Source organism: Miscanthus floridulus, chromosome 19, assembly GCF_019320115.1.
Source record: "Miscanthus floridulus cultivar M001 chromosome 19, ASM1932011v1, whole genome shotgun sequence".
Classification (NCBI taxonomy): Eukaryota; Viridiplantae; Streptophyta; class Magnoliopsida; order Poales; family Poaceae; genus Miscanthus; species Miscanthus floridulus.
This window is the reverse complement of record NC_089598.1, coordinates 27,857,506-27,876,959: the sequence shown is the minus strand read 5'-3', so window position 1 is coordinate 27,876,959 and position 19,454 is coordinate 27,857,506. Positions and strand designations below refer to the sequence as shown.

The 19,454-nt window shown below is 44.5% G+C and overlaps 1 protein-coding gene across 1 annotated transcript; it reads left to right on the top strand.

The window, feature by feature from the left end:
* The first annotated feature begins 11,350 nt into the window (after window positions 1-11,350).
* LOC136527303 (LRR receptor-like serine/threonine-protein kinase ER1) lies at window positions 11,351-18,974 on the top strand. The gene is made up of 27 exons (XM_066519991.1): window positions 11,351-11,669; window positions 12,460-12,589; window positions 12,677-12,748; window positions 12,844-12,915; window positions 12,997-13,068; window positions 13,163-13,234; window positions 13,316-13,387; window positions 13,624-13,695; window positions 13,777-13,848; window positions 13,934-14,002; window positions 14,101-14,172; window positions 14,298-14,369; window positions 14,506-14,577; window positions 14,662-14,733; window positions 14,842-14,913; window positions 14,997-15,068; window positions 15,203-15,274; window positions 15,354-15,425; window positions 15,498-15,569; window positions 15,654-15,725; window positions 15,808-15,876; window positions 15,987-16,058; window positions 16,143-16,216; window positions 16,310-16,438; window positions 16,647-16,994; window positions 17,277-17,650; window positions 18,273-18,974. The coding sequence occupies exons 1-27, from the start codon at window positions 11,579-11,581 to the stop codon at window positions 18,648-18,650; spliced, it is 2,958 nt and encodes a 985-aa protein (XP_066376088.1). The 5' UTR covers window positions 11,351-11,578; the 3' UTR covers window positions 18,651-18,974.
* Window positions 18,975-19,454: the final 480 nt, after the last annotated feature.

Genomic DNA, 19,454 nt, shown 5'->3' with positions numbered 1-19,454 from the left:
CGGACACTCCACCGGTGAAGTTTCTAACCCTTGCTCAAATGTGCCAACCACCAAGTGTATCACCTTGTACATATGTGTTAGCATATTTTCACAAACATTTTTAAGGGTGTTAGCACTCCACTAGATCCTAAATGCATATGCAATGAGTTAAAGCATCTAGTGGCACTTTAATAACCGCATTTCGAGACGACTTTCACTCCTCTTAATAGTATGGCTATCAAACATAAATGTGATCACACTCACTAAGTGTCTCGATCACCAAAATAAAATAGCTCCTATCATTTATACCTTTGCCTTGAGCCTTTTGTTTTTCTCTTTCTCATTTTCAAGTCTAAGCACTTGATCATCACCATGGCATCACCGTCATCATGTCATGATCTTCATTTGCTGCATCACTTGGAATGTACTACCTATATCATGATCACTTGATAAACTAGGTTAACACTTAGTATCTGTTTGGATTGCGGGATGAAGTGGGATATCCCGAGTTCGACCCAGATGGTGCGCTGTTTGGTTGAGGAGCTAGGTGGGATTGGGTTGGACCAGGCACCGAATATTCCCTCAGATGCGGGTTCCCTTGGTCCATTCAAATTGGGCAGACCATCTCGACCTAGATGAACGGCGTCGTTTGCCGTCTCCTTCTCCCTCCCTTCGTCGCGAGCGCCGGTGGTTCCATTTCTCCGGATGTGGGCGAGCAGCGACGTCGGGCTCTGGAAGCCGGTGCTATGTCGCTTGCGCGGGCGAGCTCACGCGAGCTTGGGGCGCTGGCGCTAGACGAGGCAGGGCCGCCATGGCCGCTGAGGCGGGTGTCGGCGGGGCCTGCGCGGGGAGGCAGGGCCGCCAGGCCACCAGGGCGAGGCGAGGCTGTGCGAAGAGGAGGGGTCTCCATGGCTACCGGGGCGGGGCCTCTATGGCCGTAGGGGCGGGGCGGGGTTGCGCGGGGAGACAGGGCCTCCATGGCCACCGAGGCCTACGCGGGGAAGGGTCGGGGCGGGGCAGGGTGGGGAGGCGGCGACCGAGGGGGTGAGGGCGGGGCTGGGAGGTGACGACCATGGCGATGTCGGGCTGGGAGGTGACGGGCGAGCAGAGGAAGAAGATGAGGGGGAAAAGAAAATAAGGAGGATGACAGGCGGGTCCCACTAATGGTACTGTTAACGGTATCAAAATGGCATCCATTTCATCCCTCTTGAACCTCACAACCAAACACAGAACTGGGTTCATCCCAACCCCTTAACCAAACACGAGATGGGTTCATCCCAACCTAGAAAACTAGGTTGGACCCAACCCATTCCACTTGATCCCTAAACCAAACACACGGTTAGGGTTCCATCAATTCATCAAAACTAAACTAGAGCTTTCAATAAGGTTTGAAGTGCAAACTTTTTATATGACAATGAAATACTCACGGTCGAAAAATGATATTGCTAGCTAATATTTCCACTAGTTTAGAGATCGCAATTGGAAATCAAATTCAGCTCTAACACTTGGAAAATTTCAAGTCTGCCGACAGTTAGACACTGCTATGTTTGGCAATTTATTATGTGAGATTGGGTTAAGGAGTGGTATTGTATTTTGGCTTGTTTTAGTAGCCTAATATACCCTCTAAGGTATAGCAAAGGTGGTTTGGGAATTGGATCAACGGTTTAGGTTTCTCGAGCACTTTAAAATCAGTGCTTGGCATGTTCTCGGGCTGTTTTCCCAGTTCAGCGAGGTCACCAGCACCGGGGGCACGACGCCACCGTGTTGAGTGTAACACTCCTGGTGTTATGAGCTCGCTAAGCCCTGAGATTATGGCCGGAGAAATAGATCTATCAATATAGTGAGTCAGTTACTTAAATGTGGTAACGAAATCTTAACAAGAAAATAGGAAAAGTAGTTTTAATTGTTTGGCACGAGAAGCAATTTTTATAAACAAAAATAAAATATAACTTGTAATTGGTACTTAAATAAAATTTGAAGTGCAAGTTTAGTAGATGAAAATGCAACTATTGATTTGGTGAATAGATGTTGTTCCATGATATTTTTGATAGCTCAAGAATTGGAAGTGGAATATAATTTCTGCTTCTAGAACTAAACGATTTAAGTATGGAAACCTAATGATAATGCCAATTTGGCATTTGATTTCCAACAAAAATGGTTAAGCACTTCATCCATGTTTTCGCACGATCGGTTGCATTTAGGTGTATAATAGGACGTGGTGCAGGTCGTAGTTGCGTTAAGGGTTACGATACTCACTCTAAAATTGGCCAAACTTCGCTGGAATGCATTGGAAGCATGCCTTTGGCTCTCGGATCGTGAACCGGCATTTCGGTGGTGAGCTCACCTTGGCATCCTCCTCTCTCCCTCTTTAGTCACTCTTTAGTGTGGACGATTGCTTCGCTGGGTAGCCGGTGGTGTGGACTTTAGGTTCGTGTAGTTGGTTGAGCCTTAGTCGAGTTTTAAGTGGTTTTTGGTAAGCTTTAAATAGCGTGCATGGCACCGTTTTCCGTCTTTCGACTTGCGTTCGCGGCCACCACCTAGTCGACGTGGCATTTCTTTAGCCGTTCATCCCACCTACTCACCGAGCTGCTGCTGCCCGCGTCCTTGCCATGTTGTCTGATTATGCTGCAACTGTCGCATGCCTCGCCCCAGCCTGGTTGGCACCTGCCCTGCTCTATCCTTGCGTCCGCTGTCTTAATGGTCTTGGTCATCTAGTGGAGAAGAGCTTTTGCTAATGCAGCGGAGCCCACATCTTGAACAGGTCCACTGCGCAGGGGCATCAGAAAGAGAGCACATGGCTCTGCTCCTACCCACGCCATGTCCACTCCTTTTCCTATGCGTGCACAGGCATGCCTCTATCGGCCACACTGCATCGTCCTGCCCTGCCCCCTCGTCGTGCTTGAAGTTGGTGGTGATCCCACACGTGGTTCCTCGCTCTCCCTCACGCTCTTGTTCTTCCCACCCTCCTAGCTTGTCCGCAGCACCTCTATGCGCCGAAGTCACCATGTCGCGTCTCCCACCCACCGTCATTGGCCCCTCCCTCATGAGCGCGCCGAGCCTGTGTTGTCCCATGCCACTCCCTGCTCCTCCTCCTATGGCGACCTCCCCCGCTCCTCCGTGTGTAGTGCCGGCACCCCCTCCTCTTCCTCCCTGCGTCGCGTGCCCTCGCACTACAGGCTATCGTGCCCCCGACGGACTGCCGGGGATGGATGGGCGCATCGCCTGGCTGTCGGCTAGTTGTAGCTGCGCGCCACGCAGCCGCTGCTGACCATGCCGCCCCTCCCGCTATCGTCCACGCCAAGAACCGCCATGTACCACGGCCTCTGCTCGCCGATGTGCACGTGGCTGGCTCGCTGCAAGCACCTGCGACCGCTGCCATCGCCCGGCCACCGCGCGCGTGAGCACACCCGATCCCGTAGCGCCCCATCGTTGACTGCGCCATGGACGTCCAGCTGCGACGAGCAGCGTCAGGCCACGCCGTAGGCGCACACTGCCGCTGCGCGCGTGGCGGGTGCTCCACCGGCCGCGCCCAGCCAAGCTATTGCCGCCCACGAGTGCGGCTAGAGCCGCCCATGCCCCCACACGCCGCCCCATCGTCTCTGTCATCGAGAGCCACCAAATGCGCCACCGTCGTCATGCAACCGCCTACCGCGGCCATCGTGCGTGTGGCTGGGCCACTACCGACTGCGCCCGGCCAAGCCGCCACCGCAGGCCACCTCCAGCTGAGCCACGTCCTATCGGGAGCGCATGCGAGGCTACCGTGGCCCCCGCGACAACACCGCCGCCGACGAGCCGCCCATCGGCCGACGCACTGCCTTCCCTACACTGCTCTGTTTCAAGGTAGAAAAGGGACTCAAGCACAAATAGAACTCTTTACCGTGTTCACTTTACAAAAATGCTAGACTCATAAATTTACAAGTAATGGCTTAGTCAATTTGGGGATAGTACAGGGGCCTCGGCGCAAATTGGTGTTGTTGTTGTTGGGCTTCCCATCGTGGGTCGGCCTGCTCGCACTGGGACGCCCTCGGCCATTACTGCACCGCATGTGGGTTGGCTTGCTGGGCCGCCGGCTGCGCACGCTGCTTGGGCCGGCCTTGTGCCGCCCACGCCCGGGCCACGTGCGCGCGCTGTGCGCCTGGGCCACATGTCCATGTGGGCCATCGTGGCTGTGGGCTGGCCGCGTAGCCTGTCTTTGGAGGAATTGTATTTTCCTTTTTCTTATTTGCAGAAACTTCATAAATCCACCAAAAAGTGTAGAAAAATCACAAAAATGCCAGACCAATTTTGTTAAGTTTCTAAAATCATGATCTATCTGATAGTGTATTTTGTTCGTATAGGTTTTGTATGTTTCCAGGGTTGCTCTAATTATTTTAACATGCTTAATATTGTTAAGACATAAACTTGTAGGAATTTTCGTGATAAATCGGTGATAGTGTTAGCTTTAAAAATTTCGCAGTAGGTTAGAAGTGTTATTAGGTGTTCACTGTAATTTTTGGTAGCTCTAGAATAATTAGTCTGCTAGATAGATAATGATACCCTATTTCGAATAAAGAAACACCTTGGAATTATATAACTAAAACACTTGTTTGAAAATGACATCTTTCTCGATGATGTTGATACATAGATTAGTACATTAGTCAATAGAGCTAGCTTGTTAGTTCATAGTATGTACTCTGTGTTAAGAGTTGTTGTTGCCTTGTTAATCAACTACGGCATCATCTCTGCATCGCATTGCATACCAAAATAGGGACGATAGTGGATCGCGGAGTCATCGGGAGTTGCTGGTGAGACGGTACTTTTGGAGATCATGACACTAAGATGGAATACTAACTTTTGGTTATATGTTACCCAGGCAAGCCCGGTGCATAACCCCTATTATTCTGCACTTTAATTTATGTTTGTAAATTAAGTTTTAAGGAGTTGAATGAAACTATATATATATATATATATATATATATATATATATATATATATATATATATATATATATATATATATATATCCTATGAGTTTTACTAGCATAACAGGATCATATAGATTGCTATGCTACAGGACTCCGATAGAAATCGAGTGATTGCCTGTTACTCACGAGAGATAGGAAATATATTATTGTTGTTACTATATTATTATCACCTAGAATATATATATATGAATGATAATTGGAGACTGGACGGAATGGTACTTTGGATCTAGACTTGGTTTGGCATTCGAGCGAGGCTTGAATTGCATTTGTTCTGCCTGTGTCGGTTAAGGACCGACCGTTGCATTAGGTTCTACGCGGGTCACAGACTTATTATCCTTAACACATACTTATGTATGAGCACGAGAAGACTCATTACTCTCTTGTCGTGGGTTATGGCTCTTTCCAGATCGATTGATTGGAGGCGGAGATGGTGGAGGTCTAAGCACCGCACTAAGTTCGGGACTCAGGAGCGGGGGCTTAGAGTTCAAGTTTGGACGAGGACCGAGACCCTGTGACAAGAGGGTGGTGGGTTGGTCCTGCTTGTGCCTGGGGTACAAGCGTGGCGTGTGTTTCGGGGTACTCAGCTATGCACATTGATTCACGAATCACCAGGCGATCCGGTACGACTTGTCTACAGTCTAGCAACATAGTAAGAACTGGAAGATGAAAGATGGAAAATGATTCTGATTACTTACCACATGCTTGAAAGTAGTACATGTGCTTACATAGAATAGTTGGTTAATGAACTAATGATGACTGCTAATAAAATTGAATATAAGGATGCACGTTTAGTAATGCTACTGCAGATATAATAAATCCACAAGCCAGATAGCCTTGCATATCCTTGGAGTCTTTTCTTTCCTCCTGTCGGGTAAGTCTTGCTGAGTACAATTGAGTACTCGGGGTTTTATTTCCCCTGTTGCAGGTGACAGGTAGATGCTAGAGCTGACTCTTGTGTGTGGATTCCTCCTAGTGGGCTCAGAGAGAATTTCTTTACGCTACGATCATAGTCTTTATTTATAACTCTTACTAAATGTTTTTTTATAAATGAAAGTTTTATAATCTGTTATCATAGTTTATTTATCAATGTTTCATCATGTCATAAATAGATGTTTATTTAAGCGATAACTCTGTTCACTTGTTTATATTCCGCTGTTAAATTAAATTATTCATAACTCTAATATCATGATCATATTCCACTATTATAAACAATAAATATTATACTCTGATGCTACATGGAAAGTAATGTAAGAAATGTTTTAAGAATGTTGTAAGCATTATTCTCTCATTGGTGATCCTGATTGAAAAATATGGATTTTTGGGTTCTCCTTTGGGGTGTGCTCTATAGAACTACGTAATTTAGTATCTTCCTTTGAGTACTCAGTGTCTAATGCAAGACAAGTACTCCTGAGAGGCATTAGATTAGGCGGTTCTACCATATCGGGCATTCTGCTAGTGTACGCGTTGGCGTGCTCGGCTGTCCACCATGGGCCGGTTGGCCTAGCTGCGCTACCACACGGATGTCCCATTCCGCTGTCGCACTGCTGCTCTAGCCGCACCACTGACCGCCTCAGGCTGTCGCCGCGCGGAGCAATGGCTGCCCGACTCATCCCGTCGTGCTGCCCCACCTCCTGCTGCCGTTGCCGCATTGCTGCTGCTCATACAACCAAGCACCATGGCCACCTACCCCACGCGCTGCTCCCACCACACATCATGACGCTGCCACTGCCATCGTGTCACCATCTCGCTCTCACCTATCGCTGCACCGCGCTACGCCACTGGTCCACCTAGGCGCTGTGCGCACAAGGCCAGACCGTCGTCGCCATGCCATTTATGGCACTGTGGCACATGGGCCACGCTGGCCTCGAGCGCATGCCATCAGCTAGTGCTGGCCGTGGGCCGTCCTAGTTACGCTAGCCACATCGCGCCAAGGTGCACTCGCTAGCTACCGGCCGTGTCCTCATCGCCTCCCGTCCTCTCATTCTCCCCTGCCCGCTTCTGTTTCCGTCGTCACATCGTGGCCATGGTGAGCTGGGGTGTAGGCACTTGCCTTCAATTTCGCGTGCCTATGTATGCGCATTGATGTCTACATGCCAACTGTCCCCACCCCGCCTTGAATCGAGCCACGATGAACTCCAATTTAGAGTTTCCCCTCCACCATGCCATTAAGGCCGGGACCGGCCGTGGCCGAGAGTAGCCACCCACCGCTCCACCCCTCATCAATCCATCTACACCACGAACTCTGTCTCCACCACCACTTCACCCTACGCACCTCACTTGCACCTCTACCACCTCGCCATAGCCATTGACGTGGCCGCGCCGTCTCGGAGCGCCACCGCATCCCACCACCCGCACATGGCCAGCCCTGTTCGGGGAACCACCGCAGCCGTAACCAGGGTAAGATAGTGATGCTATAGCACTAGTTAGTTTACCCCGCGGTGGCTTAGGGTGGCCGGCATGTCCGTGCCACTATCGCGCATGGGCGCACGCCGTGGTCACCACTTCCGTGAACTCTAGTAACCTAGGCTAGTGTAGGCGCTAGGGTTGTAGATGGGGGTCGGACCGTTAGTGGAGCTAGCGCAGGTCCTAGCTGGCCAGCGTGGCCATCCAATGCCATCGCCGCCACGTCGACACGCGCGCGGGTGGCCGAGGACCATGCCGTTGTAAAGGAGGGAGTTTCCGAGGGTTTTGTTGCATAGTTGCTCTTTCTAGGAATAGTAACATGGACTGTGGGTTAGTTTGCCCAGAGTTTAGGGGCGTTTTTGCATATGTGTCGCGCGCGTGGGCCTCCCCATTGTGGGCCGCCTCATGTTGGGCCGCGTCCGCGTGGGCCACGCGGTGGTGGGCCGCGGGTGGAATTCGTTTTTCCTTTTTCTTAAGGAATTAGAAATAGCTTTATATTTTAATTTTGAGCTAAACTTTGAAAATTAATATCAATTCGCATATGTGTCCAAAAATTATGAAAGTAATTTTGTTAGGTTCCTAAAATTGTGCTCTATCTGTTAGTGTATTTAGTTCATATATATTTGTTGATACCAGTGGCTATTAAATTATTTGTGAGTGTTTAGTATTATTTAGGTTAGTATTTGTAGGAATTTTTGTGGCAAATTGGTAATTGCTTTGACCATGAAATTTTTACAGTAGATTCATTGTATTATTATGTGCTTACTGTAATTTTTGTAGCCTTAGAATCGATTGAGAAATATGGTAGCTAAGTACTCCTTGCTGTAGTATATATTGAATCATTAATAAGAGTGAGAATATATTTTAGTTGCTAAGTAGCACTTGTAGGTGAAACCCTGCTGGTTTGATGGGAATGATGATTAGCTCAGTATCTTAGTCATTAGAGCTAGCTTAGTGGCTTAGTAGATATATTCTTATTTTAAGAACTGCTATTGCCTTAATATTGAGCGTTGCATCGTCATTGCATGCATGTAGAAAATGAGTTGGTGGAGTTCGTGACTGAGGGCGAGCAAAAGTACAAAGAGGTGATTGAAGAGTACAAGGAGGAGGTCCTCGTGCGGGAGGAGGTCCCAGAGCCGCCACGGACAAACTGAGCTGACACCGTGCCTGTCCAAGGCAAGCCCCGATGAATAACCCTTATTCTGAATAATCACTGGAAATATATATATGATATGCAATTACATTACAGGATTTATATTGAAACTACATGCATAGATATACCTACCTATGAGTCCTACTATCTTAGATCGAGTAGCTGCTATGCTTAGGTTTTTTGGTAGCATGAGTAACCTGTCGTTACTCACAACAGGTGATTATTATCACTTTCATGATAAAATGGTGAAAAGAAATAGAGACCGGGCAGCGATATGGTATATGTATTGGTAGGTGTAAGAGGTTGTGTCCCGTGGCCAACGGGACATAGCTTGGTTACACTGTTTTCCCTGTCCGTGTCGGTTAAGGACCGACCGTTGCATTGGATTCTAGTCAGATCACAGACTTATTATTCTGAGCACATACTTATTTATGAGAGTAGAGAAGGCTCGTTACTCTTTTATCGTGGGTTCCGGCTCTTTCTAGACCAACTGATTGGATGCAAAGATGGTGGAGGTCTAAGCACCACACTGAGTTCGGGACTCAGATATGGGGGCTTGGAGTTCAAATTTGGACGAGGACCTGGACCCCTTGACAGGAGAGTGATGGGTTGGTCCTGTTTGTGTCTAGATACAAACGGGGCATATGTTTTAGGGAACCTAGCTGGGCACATTGATTCACGAATCGCTGGATAATCCGGTACGACTTATCTATGATCTAGCACCGTAGTAAGAACTGGAAAATGAAAGATGGTGAAATAGATCTGATTGCTCAACTCTTGCTTGAAAGTAGAACATATGCTTACATAGAATGGTTAGCTAATGAACTAATCGTGACTGCTAATAAAACACATGCATAAGGATTCACTACTAGTATCACTTTTGTAAAAAGGAAACCCAGCAAACCATAAAGTATATCATATCCTTTGGAGTCGGAAAAGTATTCACACTAGTCGGGTAAGTCTTGTGAGTACATTATGTACTCATGGTTCATTTACTCCTATTGTAGGTGCGGCTTGAGGAGTAGCTGTTGTGTGGAGGATTTTTCTGGTGGACACAGACGGATCCTTGTATCTTATCGTTAGATGTTTATTGTAATTCCGCTGTTTAAATTCCACACTCTGAACTTGGTATTGTAATAATGTATTTTTAAGAACTCTTGTTGTATGAAATAGACTAAGTATTGTAAACTCGTTCTCATTATTGGATCCTGGAGGAAAAACGTGGATTATTCGAGTTCTCCCTTAGGGTGTGCTCGACGGAATCCCTCTGATGTAGCTTGCTTTCGGGGTGCTTAGCGTCTGGTGGAAGACGAGCACCTCTGAAGGTATGTTATTTCGGACGGTTCTGTCACACTTGTTAGCATTATTTCCAAGGCCTTGTGAAGGTGATGAAATTCGCACTAAGGTTGATTGTTTCATCTCTTTCATCTCGTGCGGCCAACTATGATGAAAGCGCGGCCAACTACGATGAAAGCATGGCCGCTGTTTTCATTTGCAATATTTATTTACCATGTGAAATTTCAAACAGAAGAAGTCGCCAAGTATGGTAAACATATCTATTTGCCAATATGACCCAATTGTAATAATATGCTAATGCTTATAATAATATCAAAATGACCATAGAGTTTGTATAGTATATTTTTTATGACGACACAATGAAAAAAATTGAATATTGTAGCTAACCAAATTCTATATTATTATTTTTTCAAAATCATTACTCCCTCTATCAAAAAGAATATCGTATATGGGGTTCGTGTTAGTCATTTTTTAAGTTTACGGTTTCTAGAAAATATTAGCAATATTTATATCTCTAAATATGTTTATTATGAAAATATATCCAGTGATTCATCTAATGATGATGTATCATAAATATTAATATTATATATATATTTGATTAAATTTAAAAATATTTAATTTAATTTTCCGAAAAAATAAGAATGACACTCGTTATAGGACGTATGAGAAACTTACACGATGTAAAGGGTCTGCTTAGTTCGCTCTAAAGTATGCCAAGCCAAAATTTTGGCTGGTCATGATTTTCGTATTTATTTGATTTGTCATCAAAACTTAAAATCTCTTATATTTGGCTCGTCAAATTTATAGTAACATTTTGTGTGGCTTTAGCTTACTTTGACAAACTTGAATTGCAAAAAAAAGCAGGTCGAGATTCTGGTGAAACTAGCCCTACCGTTACCCTTACCCTTCCCTACCAGGGAAGGTTAAGGGGGTGTTTGGTTCCTACAGGAAAATTTTAGTCCATATTCCATCGAATGTTTGGACACATGCATGAAGTATTAAATATAGACGAAAAAATAACTAATTGCACAGATTGTGGTTAATTTGCGAGACGAATTTTTTAAGCCTAATTAGTCCATGATTTGACAATGCTGTGCTACAGTAAATATATGCTAATGGCGGATTAATTAGGCTTAATAAATTCGTCTCGTAAATTAGCCTCCATCTATGTAATTAGTTTTATAATTAACTCATATTTAGTTCTCCTAAATAGCATCCAAACGTCCGATGTGACATGGACTAAAATTTAGTTTGAGGAAAACAAACACCCCCAAAACACAGTGTATCGAAAATACAGAAGTGTGGTGGTCCACCTGCAGCTGCAGTTGCCCCTGTAGACTCACAGCTAAGCATTAACCCAATCCAAACCCGTAGGACCCACATGTCAGCTGTGCCATGCTCCTCAATCTGTTACTCGAGTTCTACTGCCCTAGGCCAACCAGATAGAGAGAGAAAATCACTGTAGATCATTGATGTGACCTTTCAGGCGCTGCAGTGTCCTTCTCCCAATCTCTCTCATCATATGAAACCACTCTCTACACTCTTTTCGTTTGATGTTTATGAAACCACTCTCCCAACCAGAGGGCTCCTCCCAAGTCTATACACTCTCTACACTCTTTTCATTTTGTGGCGAGAGAAAAAGCTGATAAGCATGGAGCGCGAGAACCCACGAAACCAACCAAGAGCTCCGCCCCATTAAGGCAGGCAGGCAGAGGAGGCAGGCTCGCTGCAGCACGCTTCGCGCTCCATCGTCGCTGTCCTCTCCCTGTAATGTCACTCCCCCGATGCCTGTCCGCAGCTCAGTGCCCATGACGACGACGGCCGCCCGTGCTCTCGTCGCCCTCCTCCTCGTCGCCGTCGCCGTCGCCGACGATGGTTGGTGATCTGTTTCTTTTTTCTATATCCATTTCTCTTTATTTCTTTCTTCTCTGGGAGGAGCCCTCTGGTTGCCTACTGGGGAGCAAAGATTCAGGGGGTTGGGTTTGTTAGGATTGGTATTTTATTAGCGCTTCAAGTACGCGCTTTTGGAGGCATGGTGATTCGCTAGTGTTCCATTCCCATTTTTTTATAGCCCTATAAGCCCGTAACCCGAGTGTAACACACTTAACTAATCCTTGTGAGTTGTGCCTCTTCTCATCTCATCTTCTATTCTTCTCTTCTTTCATGCCTACGGGTTTTTATAACTAGTCTGCCCATGTTTCAAAATGTGATCTTTTTTTTTTCTCTTCATGTTCTGTTTTGTTTTTTTTACATGTGGCTTCTTGTGCTGCTTATTGGAGCAAATGCTCAGAACATTCTTGTTTCTTTATTTGTCCCTTCAGTGTTGGAAGCTTGGTCTCTTTTGTTTAGTCTGTTCTATTCTTGTGTGTTTTAGCTGTGTTTGGTTTGCTATTCTGGAGTATGATCCTATTTTCTATCTGAATGAATCCAAGTAACTTCATATTTCACTATCGTGTCATATTTGGGCTTTCCAAATCTGACGTCCCCCAGTTCCTTTGCTTTCCTGCCTGAAAACACTAGTCAGAATCCAACTATCTTGTTTATCCGACTCCCTTTCTGCGGATATTCCATTTGCCGAGTCGTCTGTTCAGATTTCTACCAGTCTGTAATCTGTTCTGTGTCTCCATTTTTTTTCTGCTAATGCGGCTAGTTCTGCATCTTCCAGGGGCGACGCTGGTGGAGATCAAGAAGTCCTTCCGCAACGTCGGCAACGTACTGTACGATTGGGCCGGCGACGACTACTGCTCCTGGCGCGGCGTCCTGTGCGACAACGTCACATTCGCCGTCGCTGCGCTGTAAGAAGAGCGTCCATTAAACTTTGCTCCTTTCCCAACGATTGCGATGTGTAGCCACTGATGCGGGTTGGCGCCAATGCAATGCAGCAACCTCTCTGGCCTCAACCTTGAGGGCGAGATCTCTCCAGCCGTCGGCAGCCTCAAGAGCCTCGTCTCCATGTACGGATGATTTCTTGTTTGTCCAAACGACTGCTGTTGATTAGATTTTACTTTCCTGAACTGTGTTAACTGGTCTCCTTTGCATTCACATTCAGCGATCTGAAGTCAAATGGGCTATCCGGGCAGATCCCTGATGAGATTGGCGATTGTTCATCACTTAAGACTCTGTAAGTTGAACTTCGAGTAACCCATGTTTAGTTGTGGTTGTGGTGGTAGTGCTTTTATTCAAACTTTGCCTTTACCTTTAGGGACTTTTCTTTCAACAACCTGGATGGCGACATACCATTTTCTATATCAAAGCTGAAGCACCTGGAGAACTTGTGAGGCTTCTTCCCTCTGAAATCCATAGAAATACACGTCATTTGGGGATTTTGAAGTTTTTACAGATTTTGTGGTGCTGTTTGTGATTTCTAGAATATTGAAGAACAACCAGCTGATTGGTGCTATCCCATCAACATTGTCACAGCTCCCAAATTTGAAGATTTTGTAAGCTATTACTGCTACATGATTCTTATAAGGTGGATCAACTAGGATGGTTCAGAATTTCTAATGTGATGCGCACTCCAGGGATTTGGCACAAAACAAACTGACTGGGGAGATACCAAGGCTTATCTACTGGAATGAGGTTCTTCAATATCTGTAAGTCATCCTTGAGGTTCAAAAAGTTTGTACTAGTGCTGGACTGCTGGTACTGTACATACATTGCTACTATATATTTAAGTGCCTGGCTGCTCAGTAAAAGCTGGGCAGCATTATTAAGTCTTTATGGTTTGGATATATTCTTGTGAAATGGCATTCAAACACATAAGTTGTTACTGAAACATCAAGTAATTTCTCCTAAGTTTTGTGGCTAAATTAGTAACTATAATTACTAGGGGCTTGCGGGGCAATCATTTAGAAGGAAGCCTCTCTCCTGATATGTGCCAGCTGACTGGCCTTTGGTACTTGTAAGTACACTGCTTGTCTAGTTTGCTGCAAGTTTTTTTTTTGTTTCAATCTGGTTTTAAGCTTCCCACTAATTTGATCAGTGATGTGAAGAACAATAGCTTGACTGGGGTGATACCAGACACCATTGGGAATTGTACAAGTTTTCAGGTCTTGTACGTATATGCATTCTTGCCACTCCTGAAATAATTGATTTAACTTTTCATATATATCATTTTTCCTAACATTTTATATTGGTAGGGATTTGTCTTACAACCGCTTTACTGGACCAATCCCATTCAACATTGGTTTCCTACAAGTGGCTACACTGTATGTGCTGTTTGCCTGTTTCTTTTCACTGAAAATGATGTAATTACATGCCTAACATATATAAGCTTACCTGCAAAGCTGCATGTACCCTTTATTAGATCCTTGCAAGGGAACATGTTCACCGGTCCAATTCCTTCAGTAATTGGTCTTATGCAGGCTCTCGCTGTTCTGTAAGTCCTACAGTGAATTCTACAGTTACTAGATAGTTGACTAATCTACAAATGAGACATTGCTTTCTCATTGCTGGTAGTGAAAGAAATATGTTTGCTAATTCATGGAACTTTTACTCTATCAGAGATCTGAGTTACAACCAATTATCTGGTCCTATACCATCTATACTAGGCAACTTGACATATACTGAGAAGCTGTAAGAATTCTTATCCCCCTAAATCTGGTTCATAGATTTTCAAGATTTTAGTTTGAACTGATACACTTCAACCCTAGAAAAAGTTTGATCTGAACATATTTCTAAGTTTGTCTTTATACATGTTAAAACTTCATAGGTACATCCAAGGCAATAGGTTAACTGGGTCGATACCACCAGAGTTAGGAAATATGTCAACACTTCATTACCTGTAAGTTTTAGTATTCCTTCTGTTATGGATATCAAGATTCAGGTTGACCATTAATCTATCTTCGATATAACTATCTAAATTCAGAGAACTGAACGATAATCAACTTATTGGGTCAATTCCACCAGAGCTTGGAAGGCTAACAGGCTTGTTTGACCTGTAAGTACTTTTCAGGCACCCTCTTATTACTTGCCACGTGAACCAGTGTTTTCTTGTTCTCCAGAAAACTACATTGCATGAACATCGCTGATTCTACTTCTATCGCAGGAACCTTGCGAATAACCACCTTGAAGGACCAATTCCTGACAACCTAAGTTCATGTGTGAATCTCAATAGCTTGTAAGCACAAATTATTTCTGAAAATTTGCAGCTCATGTGCAATGTTGCAAGTATCTATATAACATGCTAATTTTATTTAACAGCAATGCTTATGGCAACAAGTTAAATGGGACCATTCCTTGTTCGTTGCGGAAACTTGAAAGCATGACCTATTTGTAAGTTCCAATAAATTTTGAGCCTCATGCTGTGCTAAATTGAGTTGAACACATTTCCATTTTTTTGTACTGATATGCTGTTTTGCTCATATTGATTCGTAACTCACATTCAACCGTTTCCTTTGTTTCTTCAGAAATCTGTCATCAAATTTCATAAGTGGATCTATTCCTATTGAGCTATCAAGGATCAACAATTTGGACACGTTGTAAGCCTTCATCAGCTCATATGTATTAAGAGTATCCATTTCATGCTAATGCTATATATAACATAGATATATGTACCAGGGACTTGTCCTGTAACATGATGACTGGTCCAATTCCATCATCCATTGGCAGCCTAGAGCATCTATTGAGGCTGTAAGTTTTTTGGGCTATGGTTTCTTGGTATGTTTCCTGCTTCATATCCTGACATTGAACATGTTTCTCTAGTAACTTGAGCAAGAATGGTCTAGTTGGATTCATCCCTGCGGAGTTTGGTAATTTGAGGAGTGTCATGGAGATGTAAGTACTTGACCTTATTTATGTGAATCCTTTTATTGAATATTCCTTGCATTATATTTTTAATGACTTGACTGTTGTTTCTAGTGATTTATCCTATAATCACCTTGGTGGCCTGATTCCTCAAGAACTTGAAATGCTGCAAAACCTGATGTTGTTGTAAGTTATATCCTAGTTTTTTAGTCTGCAAGTTTAGTTTTTCAAGTGCAGCTTTGTTCTGAATCATCATTTACTCTTGTAGAAAACTGGAAAATAACAATATAACTGGCGATGTGTCTTCTCTGATGAACTGCTTCAGCCTCAATATCTTGTAATTTCATAACCTGAATATTGAAAGGATGCACAAAATTTTGTATTTTTCTAACATTTTTTTTTGAAGTAGGTATTTTTCTAACATTGACCTTTTGCATCTTTGGACAGAAATGTGTCATACAATAATTTGGCTGGTGTTGTCCCTGCTGACAACAACTTTACACGGTTTTCACCTGACAGGTATTGTGCTCCATGAATTCAATCATGACTATCTTTTTGCTTATACTTGGAAATAGTAGTTTAGCGATCTTGTTATTTCTTCAGCTTTTTAGGTAATCCTGGACTCTGTGGATATTGGCTTGGTTCTTCGTGTCGTTCCACTGGCCACCGCGAGAAACGTAAGAAGAGTGCTGCATTCATCAATTTATTTGACCTGAATTTTATCAGTACATTATAAACCAAGATCTTTTCTTCCTGGATTTTCTATTCAGCACCAATCTCAAAGGTTGCCATAATTGGTGTTGCTGTGGGTGGACTTGTTATCCTCCTGATGATCTTAGTGGCTGTTTGCAGACCACGCCGTCCACCTGCTTTTAAAGATGTCACTGTAAGCAAGCAAGGTAATGCATTTACTAACTTTGGAATCTCCTCTAACAATAATATGATGGTCCACCACCTTATTTAGTATCTTACTTGTAATGTTGATGTACTAATAGTTTTTGTCAAATAATAATATTGTCTGGATTCAACTCAGTAGTTTACTGGTCTCTTATAGTTGATGCTAGAACAACATTGATATCCTGTAATTGATATCCATTCTGTTTGCAGTGAGCAATGCTCCCCCCAAGCTGGTTATCCTTCATATGAACATGGCCCTTCATGTATACGATGATATAATGAGGATGACTGAGAACTTGAGTGAGAAATACATCATTGGATACGGGGCGTCAAGTACAGTTTATAAATGTGTTCTAAAGAATTGCAAACCAGTGGCAATAAAAAAGCTGTATGCCCACTACCCGCACAGCCTTAAGGAATTTGAAACTGAGCTCGAGACTGTTGGTAGCATCAAGCACCGGAATCTAGTCAGCCTTCAAGGGTACTCACTATCACCTGTTGGGAACCTCCTCTTTTATGATTATATGGAAAGTGGCAGCTTATGGGATGTTTTACATGGTAAGTCTAGGTCCCAAACCCATGCAGACATTTTTTTTTGTGGTTAAGGAATCACGAGAACTGTTTATAAAGCGACCAGGAACTAGCACCACTATGCTGCTTTTCATTTAAATAGTCTTTATTTGTTTCATCTCAATAGTGTTTGTTTGTTTACCTGTCACACAACATCAGTTGGGCTCTCAAGACAGTTCATGTTTTGACAAAGGCTTGCTTATTTAATGGTCATGGATATTTGGCTGCAATTACTATACCATTTCATAATGTAAACCTATTTTCTTTCAGAAGGTTCATCCAAGAAGAAAAAACTTGACTGGGAGACTCGCCTACGGATTGCTCTTGGTGCAGCTCAAGGCCTTGCTTACCTTCACCATGACTGCAGTCCACGAATAATTCACCGGGATGTAAAATCAAAGAATATACTCCTTGACAAAGATTATGAGGCCCATCTTACAGACTTTGGCATTGCTAAGAGCTTATGTGTCTCAAAAACTCACACATCAACCTATGTCATGGGCACTATTGGCTACATTGATCCTGAGTACGCCCGCACTTCCCGTCTCAATGAAAAGTCTGATGTCTACAGCTATGGCATTGTTCTGCTGGAGCTGCTGACTGGCAAGAAGCCAGTGGACAACGAGTGCAATCTCCATCACTTGGTAACTAATCTTCAGTCTCCTGCATTTGTTCAATTAGAAGTCGCTTTCCTTCATCTTATATCGCTTTGGATTCCAATAGCGCCCAATAATTGCTGAACAATGACCATTAGGCTTGTGTTCCTACAAGGGGACCAGCGACACGAAACCTAGCATGTGAGTAGATCTATCTGCACTGTAGACCAGCTGTGGATTTATGAGCTGATCCATTGGATTTGGTGACTGAAAGCTTCATTATAAGTAGCAGTGTGTCTGTCCCCTAAAGCCTACCGTTGGTGTCCCCCTGTCATAAATAATGTAGATGGAAAGCAAAAAATGAACTAACAGGATGTCAGTGGTTTATCATGTGCCCCATAGCTCTCCATGCTTTGATGTAACATTTTGAGTCACCTCAGTTTCAAACATGGCTCAAAATTGACAGTAGGTATGTGCAACAGTGTGATAAATTAGGAGTCATTTTGTAGTTCCAGAATCGATCCATTTATAAAATCATATGTCCATTTATAAAATCATAACATGCGCCGCTGCTGCCGCCACTTGTTTGGAAGGAACTTTTTCCATATATTGAGCTTGTCTGGAAGAAACTTTTTCCGTATGTCGTTATCAATGTTTTCTCCAATTGCAGATCCTATCGAAGACAGCAAGCAACGAGGTCATGGATACCGTGGACCCTGACATCGGAGACACCTGCAAGGACCTCGGCGAGGTGAAGAAGCTCTTCCAGCTGGCGCTCCTTTGCACCAAGCGGCAACCCTCGGACCGACCGACGATGCACGAGGTGGTGCGTGTCCTGGACTGCCTGGCGAACCCCGATCTGCCGCCAAAGCCGTCCGCCCATCAGCTGGGCCAGCTGCCGCAGCCGTCTCCAGCTGTGCCAAGCTACATCAACGAGTACGTCAGCCTGCGGGGCACTGCCGCTCTCTCCTGCGCCAACTCGTCCAGCACCTCAGACGCCGAGCTGTTCCTCAAGTTCGGCGAGGCCATCTCGCAGATCATGGAGTAGGGAAGAGGTCTGGGAGACTGGGGGAGTCTTGAGGCGTCTGAAGAGGGAGTAGTGGGAGCAGTTGACTGACATTTTGTGGGATGTAGGAGATATTAACGACTCAGTAGGGTGTTGTTAACTGTAAAAAGTCATGTGCCTCTAGAGCAGAGCTGTTTTATCCCCTCATTTTTCTTTGGTCTAAGGGTGCGTTTGGATCTCATGTGGCTAATTTTTAGCACCTTGATGCTATTTAGGAGTATTATAAAAGAAGACTAATGATGAAATGAATTGCATAACCCCTAGGCTAATTTGTGAGACTAATCTAATGAGCCTAATTAATCCATGATAAGCCCTTGTGATGCTGTAGTAAACATATGCTAATTATAGATTAATTAGGTTCATTAGATTCGGCTCGTGAATTAGCTCTAGGCTTCTGCAACTAGTTTTATAATTAGTTCATGTTTATAGTTCTCTTAATTGCTATCTAAACATCCATGTGACAGGGCCCTAGCAACTTCTTATGAGGCTGTATTGATCGTCTCTCGCAGTCTCTTGTGTCTGCCGTGTTGGAATCATGGGAGGTGACTCATGATCTGCATATAGCCACTAGCTCCTGTTTTTTACTGACCTCTGTAACCGGTGAACTTGAGGCGAGCGAACAGCAGAGCAGCCATGATTTTCCGGGTTCTTTTCATCCGAGCCGTACGTCTGCCGGCTGCCGCTGCCATTCCGTGGCCCCCGGGCACCTGGAGAGCGGCATGTGCTCGTGCTGTGCGGATGTCGCCGAGCCCATGGACGGACGCACCAGGCCGTAGCGTGTCAGGG